The sequence below is a fragment of the Salmo salar genome, chromosome ssa13 (genome assembly GCF_905237065.1).
Source record: "Salmo salar chromosome ssa13, Ssal_v3.1, whole genome shotgun sequence".
NCBI classification, from domain to species: Eukaryota; Metazoa; Chordata; class Actinopteri; order Salmoniformes; family Salmonidae; genus Salmo; species Salmo salar.
Window position 1 is genome coordinate 96,993,351 of NC_059454.1, and position 10,311 is coordinate 97,003,661.

The window sequence follows — 10,311 nt, forward strand, 5'->3', positions numbered from 1 at the left end:
GGAAGTTGAATGCTACATTACTGCACAGTGTTTTATCATGTACAGTGAGTCACATTGAAACATGTACAGGATTGGGCTATACTCAACAAGTCAATCAGAATGCAAAGGCAAGTTTTATTGTAAAATATAATTGTAATGTTCTAACAAACAGCAGTACAACACTAAGATGCATTTGTCAGTTATGCTTGAATGATAAAGCCTAGTGTTGTACTAAGAAATGTGAAATAGAGAGAACACTGAAAAAGGTTCCCATGACTTGTGTTTAATGGCTGCAACAGTGATATGGTTCAAAATGGCATTGTACCTGGATGATAATACTACTGTACTACTCATCTTCACAGAGAAGCTGAGATCGGCTTCATCACAAACGGTTTGTCTTAATTCAGGTTGAAAATAGAGGTAGACAGACGGACAGGAAATGGAGAGAACGCAGCAGGACACCTCTGTCGGTAGAATGAGAAGACTCAAAATGGGAGTGGTGATGACTCCATCACACATTCTATTGAGGATTTGGCTGCATTCATTTGAAAGGAAGGTCAGAGGGGTAGTGTCACTATCAACCTGAGATATGAGTTATCTATCCTACAACTCACAGCTACATAATAAACAGCCATCTTCATGCACATCCATCTTCAATTAAACCGTTTAGCAAACACCCCTGTTACTGTTGATGAGATGACAAAGGTAATGATGCCTTCTTTGTGCTCATGGAAAGAGTTTGTTGCTTTTGAAAGATCATCTCTAGGTACAGTAGTTGTAGAAAGACAGTCGTTCACAGGTTGTGTTCAAACAGGCAGACATGCTGTAGTGATTGACTAACTCTTCTTCAGTAACTAACAGAGACAAACTGGAGCCCTTGACCCTTACAAATATCATGTTCATTTTGTAAATTACCCCCAACTGACAACCACAGGCAACCTAACTGTTTTGTAGTACTCCAAAGTTCTATAGCTGGTTCTGTCCTCTGGAGCAGCCCTATAGCTGGTTCTGTCCTCTGGAGCCGCCCTATAGCTGGTCCGACTGGTACTCTGACACCTCGGAGAAGGTTTCTGACAGGCTGAGAGGCGGATCGCGGTCGTTGGTGCAGATAATCTCGAAGTGGTAGTGTCTGAACTCGATGGCAAAGGTGGCGAGGAAGCCCAGGAAGAACATGACTAGCGCCCATTGCGCCCGCGCCGCGTGCATGTGAAGACGTTGCGCCATCAGGGCAAAGTCTGAACGGGGGTGTTAAGGGTCAAGCAAACACTTTACAATATGTACTTTCAAAATGAGTAATTCCTAGCTTCCTCTTTCATGGTAAACACTGATTTAACATGGCTGAATAAGTGAAAGAAAGGTTTCCACCACTACAGCTGTATCCAGCCAACATACCCATAGTAATGCCCTCATTTTACCGTAAGTCTCTTTGTTTAAAAACGTCTGCTAAGTGACAGTGAGTCCCTGGTGCAAGCCAGAGGAAGGATACAGAGCAGCATGCAGGCGGTGACAGCCCCTGACAGCAGGAAGCGAGGGATGCCCGCCCTCCGGCCCTCGTTCCTCAGGTTGACCTTCAGGGTGATGACAGATTGCACCCAGCAGAACAACGTCCCCAGGCCAAACGTCATGGACGTCCCAATGTTGTGGAGCTCCTCGTCATTTGACAGCTGGACCAGACACATTACAGACAGACACGGCTCTTATCTGTTTCATTTCATTACTGTGAGCCTGCTACACACTCTGACAAAAATCTGATTATTGCTGCAAACCAAGTTGAGGTTTTCGTAGATTTTGTCAGTGGTTCTCAAACGTTTTGGGTCTGGATGTAGGGGCTAAGGGTTGTGTAAGACTAGTGACTCCTACGAAGTACGCCAGGGACAGTCTAGGGCAGGGCATTCCAACCCTGTTCCTGAAGAGCCTACCACCTTCATGCCAACCCAAATTTAGCACACCTAATTCTAATAATTAGCTGGTTGAAAAGCTGAATCAGGTTAGTTACAACTGGGGTTGTAGCGAAAACCTACAGGGGGGTAGCTCTCCGGGAACAGGGTTGGAGTGAAAACCTACAGGGGGGTAGCTCTCCGGGAACAGGGTTGGAGTGAAAACCTACAGGACTGTAGCTCTCCAGGAACAGGGTTGGAGTGAAAACCTACAGGACTGTAGCTCTCCAGGAACAGGGTTGGAGTGAAAACCTACAGGGGGGTAGCTCTCCAGGAACAGGGTTGGAGTGAAAACCTACAGGGGGGTAGCTCTCCGGGAACAGGGTTGGAGTGAAAACCTACAGGACTGTAGCTCTCCAGGAACAGGGTTGGAGCGAAAACCTACAGGGGGGTAGCTCTCCGGGAACAGGGTTGGAGTGAAAACCTACAGGGGGATAGCTCTCCGGGAACAGGGTTGGAGTGAAAACCTACAGGGGGGTAGCTCTCCGGGAACAGGGTTGGAGTGAAAACCTACAGGGGGGTAGCTCTCCGGGAACAGGGTTGGAGTGAAAACCTACAGGGGGGTAGCTCTCCGGGAACAGGGTTGGAGTGAAAACCTACAGGGGGGTAGCTCTCCGGGAACAGGGTTGGAGTGAAAACCTACAGGACTGTAGCTCTCCAGGAACAGGGTTGGAGAGCCCTGGTCTAGCGGTTAAGGTAGCTTTTCCCAAACTCGGTCCTGGGGACCCCAAGGGGTGCATGTTTTGGTTTTTGCCCTAGTACTACACAGCTGATTCAAATAATCAAAGTTTGATGATTAGTTGATTGATTGAATCAGCTGTGTAGTGCTAGGGCAAAAAACGAGGACCAGGTTTGGGAAACGCTGGGTTAGGGACTAGAGGAAGTGTCTAGAGGCTCAAGGTTTTTTTTCTGGACAGAGCCAACGACTCCTACCTGGAAGTTTCCCACCAAGGTCATGCCGAAGCAGGCCAGGGACAGGGCCACCAGACTGCCAATATTGAGCCAGGGTTTATGGACCCGGGGCTTCAGCTGCAGGTATCTGAGGACACCAATGATGAACCCTGAAAGGAGAAGACCCATAAGGGATCTCTCTGGTCCTGTAGTCTCTCTAACCATTTCATTCCTGGTACTGGGGACCCACAGGGTGTGCAGGCTTTTGTTTCTGCTCAATACTAACCTTATCAATAACTGTTTGTAATGAGCTTTACATGTTCTGCCGCTGGAACTGCTGACTGTAAATCCATCCAAATCAATACACAGTACTTCCCCATTTTATAATTTGCATCCTGTTGTTTCTATTCTTGTCTCTCCTCCATCTCATATCCTGCCATTATTATGGTACAATGTCCAATGTTGACTATGTTTTCATGTACATGTAAACTTTATATGATAGAAGATAGGAGAACATGCATCAGGCTTACCTACGAAGGCAGCCAAGTTCATGACCTGGCTAAAAACACAGCTGGCCGGGGGAGCATTGCCTGCAATGCTGAGAGAGAGAGAGACAATTGTATTGACAGGAAGCACGAATCCTCGGTAAAGATCACTAACCAATTAGGGTGGTACTCATAGGCTGTGTACCTTATATATGGAGGGGATTTAGTTCCAGATCGCCTGTGAAAAATTGCATCTAATATTTAGAAATTGTTTATGGTCATAACTGGAATAACATATTTCTACGTTCTTCATTTATATTCCACCTTACTTGTATTCTGAACTCAGGGGTGTTATCTTCTCATCTTCAACAGCTATAAAATACCTGTAACCAAAGTAATTTAAGTTAAAGTCACACACAGCTGTAAAGCCGAATGGTGCGTGAGATAACTGAAAAGATCAGGAAAAATAAGACACTTACACAACCCAGAGTCCAGCAGCTGTGAAGAGAGAGTACATGATAGGGAGAAACGTCCAGGGACTGCACTTCCTCATGGTGTCTCCTGTAAACAAAGACCATTTTAAACATCTCCACTCTCTGGCAACGGTGAGACAGGAAATGGAAGGAGGTAGAAGTGTTTTAGAACCACCTGAAGCAGAACATGTAAAACCTGTCCTGAGATATTTGAGGGAATTACTGTAACTCAAAATATAAGTACAGGAATGCTGTTCTGTTCCAATGCCACACTTACGAATGATAAGACCAAGCCAAAGTCAGGTCCGGGGGTTAATCTACAGAAGAAAGACACAATATTATGTTACCTGTTTTTACAATTTGAGACTGCAGTTACCTCTTCCGGATTAACCTAACATTGAATGGCTAGTAGCCAACGTAAGGCTGTCTTAAATAATTGCACTTATAAAAGTCTTGAATTAACTGACATGTAAACAGAAAGGTGTATGTATCTAGAGCCAGAATAATTTCAGCACTGGATAAGCGTCGAAAAGCCCATTGGGCCAATGTTCTGCAGCCGTTGATTTCAGCACCACGGCTACTGGACAGCTCCCGTGTCTACAAAGCTGGGGAATGCAAATTGCCAAGGACGACCAATAAAACACTATTTATTACAGCCACTCAGTACAACAACAACAATCACTCACTAACTCAGTCAATTTGCACGTGCATCAGATTGAGCCAAGAAAATTTATATTTTTGTGATGACTGCATAGATAGATGGTGAATGTGTTTGCCTAGTGCATAGCCTTGAATAAAAACGATGTAGCTAGCATGTAGTTCTACATTTTACATTCTATCGCGGGCCGGTTGGGTATTTAACACCTACCCTGTCAATATGTTATGTAATTTCTTCCATGATACTTTCACAACAGCGACAGATTCACATGTAGGTCACTGATAACAGCTCACTTTCCCAAACAGTGTTTTATTGTATTGTTCCCCACAACCTATAAAATGGAGGATACCTTCCCTTCCCTAACTGGCTTCCCCAATCCCCCCCCTATCGGTCTCTGATCAATCGTCAGACAGAAAAATGAAATACCTCGTTGCCAGCCAGCGCCTGTTGGATTTAGATTCCGTCTTCTTCTAATTTCATAATTGACTGAAACACGCAGTTTTGTTATCAGTCGTAGTCACAAATGGTCATATAAACATGTGCCTGAGAGCACTAAATTCGGAGATGAAATGGAGTGTGCAGTCGCGAACATGCACTGTGGGAACCTTTTCTTTGCAGCACTGAATATTTAGGCGAGCGAGGAAAGAGCCTTCTCCCGTAGGAAAGAGCAATAGCAGTAAGCCTCGTTTCCAGCATGTAAACTGTCCTATCCTACACTAGAACCTATGTGACATGATAGTAGGCCACCTGTAGCTGCTCTGCTGTGGACACTTCACAGTTGTCTAAGAGGTAGGGTGCATTCAGAAAGTATTCAGACCCCTTCACTTTTTCCAAATGTTGCTACGTTACAGCCTTATTTAAATTGTTTTTTTCCCCCCCTCATCAAACTACATCAAATACCCCATAATGACAAAGCAAAAACAGATTTTTAGACACTTTTGCAAATGTATTAAAAAAAAAAAAAAACTGAAATATCACATTTACATAAGTATTCAGACCCTTTACTCAGTACATTGTTGAAGCGCCTTTGGCAGTGATTACAGCCTTGAGTCTTGGGTATGACGCTACAAGCTTGGCACACTTGTATTTGGGGAGTTTCTCCCATTCTTCTCTGCAGATCCTCTCAAGCTATGTCATGTCGTATGGGAAGTGCACAGCTATTTTCAGGTCTCTCCAGAGATGTTGAATTGGGTTCAAGTCTGGGCTCTGGCTGGGCCACTCAAGGATATTAAGAGACTTTTCCCAAAGCCACTCCTGCGTTGTCTTGGCTGTGTGCTTAGGGTCATTGTCCTGTTGGAAGGTGTGCAGGTTTTCATCAAGGATCTCTCTGTACTTTGCTCCGTTCATCTTTCCCTCGATCCTGACTAGTCTCCCAGTCCCTGGCACTGAAAAATATCCCCACAGCATGATGCTCCCACCACCATGCTTCTCACCTGTCACGACTTCTGCCGAAGTCGGTTCCTCTCCTTGTTCGGGCGGTGTTCAGCGGTCGACGTCACCGGTCTTCTAGCCATCGCCGATCCATTTTTCATTTTCCATTTGTTTTGTCTTGTTTTCCCACACACCTGGTTTTCATTCCCTCATTACGTGTTGTGTATTTAACCCTCTTGTTCCCCCCATATCTTTGTGCGGAATTGTTTGTTGTAAGTGCTTGTGCACATTGTTGTCTGGTGCGCGACGGGTTTTGTACCCATACGTTGTTATTCTGGATGCCGGTGGTTTTGTATATTAAACTGCTCCGGTTATTACCCAGTTCTGCTCTCCTGCGTCTGACTTCTCTGCCACCAGTTACGCACCCCTTACACCACCACCATGCTTCATTCAGGGTCTGAATACTTTCCGAATGCACTGTATGTGGATTTCTGGTTTATTCAATTTAGCTAATGCTATTCAATTATGCTAATGAAATAATGCTACTATAATAGCATCATGTTACATTGGCATGTTGTTCATAGAAGAAAAACATGATGGATCTTCTGTGATTCAACTGAAAAAGAAAATGCATAAATGTACCTCCACCCTCACAGGACGTGGGAGGAAAATCTGCTTATTTTCCAGGCAATAAACATAAACACAGAACTTTCATATCCAACAGTTTATTATTGAAAAAGCCCTCTCTAATGAATGGCACAAAGTCAACTAACACACACACGAAGTATATCTATTAAATCATTTATCTTAGCTATAATAATGATGATGATACACATACGTACATATCATTGAAGTCGGAAGTTAGGTTGGAGTCATTAAAACTCGTTATGGAAAACCAGGGACTGTGAAGAGACACACACACGGGCACAGACACACATACAGTTGAAGTTGAAAGTTTACATACACTTAGGTTGGAGTCGTTGAAACTCGTTTTTCAACCACTCCACAAATTTCTTGTTAACAAACTATAGTTTTGGCAAGTCGGTTAGGACATCTACTTTGTGCATGACACAAGTAATTTTTCCAACAATTGTTTACATACATATTATTTCACTTATAATTCACTGTATCACAATTCCAGTGGGTCAGAAGTTTACATACACTAAGTTGACTGTGCATTTAAACAACTTGGAAAATTCCAGAAAATGATGTCATGGCTTTAGAAGCTTCTGGAGGTGTACCTGTGGATGTATTTCAATTTGTATTTGTAGACCTCCACAAGGCTGGTTCATCCTTGGGAGCAATTTCCAAGCCGAAGAACACCATCCCAACTATGAAGCACGGGGGTGGCAGCATCATGTTGTGGGGGTGCTTTACTGCAGGAGGGACTGGTGCACTTCATAAAATAGATGGCATCATGAGGATGGAATATTATGTGTATATATTGTAGCAACATCTCAAGACATCAGTCAGGAAGTTAAAGCTTTGTCGTAAATGGGTTTTCCAAATGGACAATGACCCCAAGCATACTTCCAAAGTTGTGGCATAATGGCTTAAGGACAACAAAGTCAAGGTATTGGAGTGGCCATCACAAAGCCCTTACCTCAATCCTATAGAAAATGTGTGGGAAGAACTGAAAAAGCGTGTGCGAGCAAGGAGGCCTACAAACCTGACAGCTCTGTCAGGAGGAATGGGCCACTATTCACCCAACTTATTGTGGGAAGCTTGTGGAAGGCTACCCCAAACATTTGACCCAAGTTAAACAATTTAAAGGCAACGCTACCAAATACTAATTGAGTATATGTAAACTTCTGACCCACTGGGAATGTGATAAGAGAAATAAAAGCTGAAATAAATCATTCTCTCTACTATTATTCTGACATTTCACATTCTTAAAATAAAGTGGTAATCCTAACTGACCTATTAAATGTCAGGAATTGTGAAAAACTGAGGTAAAATGCATTTGGCTAAGGTGTATGTAAAGTTCCGACTTCAACTGTACGTACATTCAGTTACCTACACATCAGATTAATCATATGCATCATCTCAGCCAGATCCAGTCATTAGAAAGGAAACTCCACCATACTCTGTGTGTGTCCCCAATAAAACATGTGTCCCCAATAAGACATGTGTCCCCAATAAGACATGTGTCCCCAATAAGACAGTGCATAAACAACTAAACCAGAAGTATACCGTTTAGGCTATTGATATAGACCCAGTATAAAGCCCGCACAAGACAGGTACAGAATACAACCAAAACAAATACAGTCCTTCCACAACTGAGAGAGGGAAACACAAGGATATAACACAAGCTCAACTGTCAACGATGCTCTGATATAAACACAGCACCGTTGTAATAGCTAGAAGCACTATGGCAACGCTAACTCTCACTATACATAACAGTAGAGTGAAATGAATATTTCCAATTAATTAAATGGATAGATTCAAAGTTTGGTAGATGCTCTCATATCTCATATAGCTTTTTGTCACATTGTCTTGCTTTTAATTAAATCTGAATTACTCCCACTATAAAGTACATTATGACAGAGTGACCGACACGTCTTCCTGAGAGTAGTGGTGCGGTTTTGTGTTATTCAAACAGGGGGAACCAAAATGATTCAAACAGGGAAACCAAACTGATTCAAACAGGGAAACCAAACTGATTCAAAAAGGGAAACCAAACTGATTCAAACAGGGGGAACCAAACTGATTCAAATAGGGAAACCAAACTGATTCAAACAGGGGGAACCAAACTGATTCAAATAGGGAAACCAAACTGATTCAAACAGGGGGAACCAAACTGATTCAAATAGGGAAACCAAACTGATTCAAACAGGGGGAACCAAACTGATTCAAACAGGGAAACCAAACTGATTCAAACAGGGAAACCAAACTGATTCAAACAGGGAAACCAAACTGATTCAAACAGGGAAACCGTATTAACATTCTATTATATCAGTATGCATCATGAAGAGTTGGATAAAAACTAATAGTTACTGAGAATATTCCAAGCACACATGTAGCTTTTCAATCTAGCCCCATTATGGCTGCGTTTACGCAGGAAGACAAATTCAGATATTTTTTCCACTAATTGTTATTTTCACCAATAACATTAGATCTTTTCACATCAGATCTATTGCGGATCTGATCTGATTGCAAAAAATACCAATTAGTGCAAAGAATTTAAGAATGTGAAGTTGTCAACCTGTTGGAAGCTGAAGTAAATATGGAGAATGAACTTTCAGCATACAGAGTAGATACGCTAACTACAACATCTGTAAGTACAAGGGCACCTGTTAAAAGTATTACTTTTTAAAATGATTGTTGGAGATTAATTCATCACCATCGAAGCAACAGTTACTCAACTACCCCTGCACATTGTAATTGTGGTACTGACACTGAGTCTGTATATACAGTGGCAAGACAAAGTATGTGAACCCTTTGGAATTACCTGGATTTGTGCATAACATTTTATCTGATCTTCATCTAAGTCACAACAACAAACATAGTCTGCTTAAACTAATAAACAAACAATTATATTATTTGATGTCTTTATTGAACACACTGTGTAAACATTCACAGTGTAGTGTGGAAAGTGTATGTGACCCCTTGGATTTAATAGCTGGTTGACCCTCCTTTGGCAGCAATAAACTCAACCAAGCGTTTTCTGTAGATCAGACCTGCACAACGGTCAGGAGGAATTTTGGACCATTCATCTTTACAAAACTGTTTCAGTTCAGCAATATTCTTAGGATGTCTGGTGTGGACTGCTCTTGTTGTCATGCCACCGCATTTTAAATCATGTTGAGGTCAGGACTCTGATTGGGCCACTCCAGAAGGCGTATTTTCTTCTGTTGAAGCCATTCTGTTGTTGATTTACTACTGTGTTTTGGGTCGTTGTCGTACTATCACCCACCTTCTGTTGAGCTTCAATTGGCAGACAGATAGCCTTACATTCTCCTGCAAAATGTCTTGTTAAAAATGGGAATTCATTTTTCCGTCGATGATAGCAAGCTCTCCAGGCCCTGAGGCAGCAAAGCAGCCCCAAACCATGATGCTCCCTCCAACATACTTTACAATTGGGATGAGGTTTTGATGTTGGTGTGCTGTGCCTTTTTTTTCTCCACACATAGTGTTGTGTGTTCCTTCCAAACAACTCAATTTTAGTTTAATCTGTCCACAGAATATTTTGCCAGAAGCGCTGTGGAACATCCAGGTCCACTTTTGCAAACTTCAGATGTGCAGCAATGTTTTTTTTGGACAGCAGTGGCTTCTTCCGTGGTGTCCTCGCATGAACACCATTCATGTTTAGTGTTTTACGTATCGTAGACTCATCAACAGAGATGTTAGCATGTTCCAGAGATTTCTGTAAGTCTTTAGCTGACACTCTAGGATTCTTCTTAACCTCGTTGAGCATTCTGTGCTGTGCTCTTGCAGTCATCTTTGCAGGACGGCCACTCCTAGGGAGAGTAGCAACAGTGCTGAACTTTCTCCATTTATAGACAATTTGTCTTACC

The 10,311-nt window shown here is 42.7% G+C and overlaps 1 protein-coding gene across 1 annotated transcript; it reads right to left on the reverse strand.

Annotated features, from left to right (window-relative positions):
* Positions 1-90: 90 nt before the first annotated feature.
* On the reverse strand, positions 91-5,289 carry tmem150c (transmembrane protein 150C). Its single transcript, XM_014138585.2, has 9 exons — positions 4,850-5,289; positions 4,043-4,082; positions 3,772-3,853; positions 3,622-3,675; positions 3,498-3,530; positions 3,338-3,405; positions 2,850-2,977; positions 1,466-1,643; positions 91-1,214 (listed from the first exon to the last, which is right to left on the reverse strand). The coding sequence occupies exons 3-9, from the start codon at positions 3,843-3,845 to the stop codon at positions 1,006-1,008; spliced, it is 744 nt and encodes a 247-aa protein (XP_013994060.1). The 5' UTR covers positions 3,846-3,853; positions 4,043-4,082; positions 4,850-5,289; the 3' UTR covers positions 91-1,005.
* Between the last annotated feature and the right edge of the window lie 5,022 nt (positions 5,290-10,311).

Coding starts and splice junctions, on each gene's coding strand:
- tmem150c (XM_014138585.2), bottom strand. CDS start 3,845: ATGAGGAAGTGCAGTCCCTGGACGTTTCTCCCTATCATGTACTCTCTC. Junction 2,978..3,337: donor GAACTTGGCTGCCTTCGTAG/GTAAGCCTGATG, acceptor TTCTCCTTTCAG/GGTTCATCATTGGTGTCCTC. Junction 1,644..2,849: donor CCTTGGTGGGAAACTTCCAG/GTAGGAGTCGTT, acceptor TGTCTGGTCCAG/CTGTCAAATGACGAGGAGCT.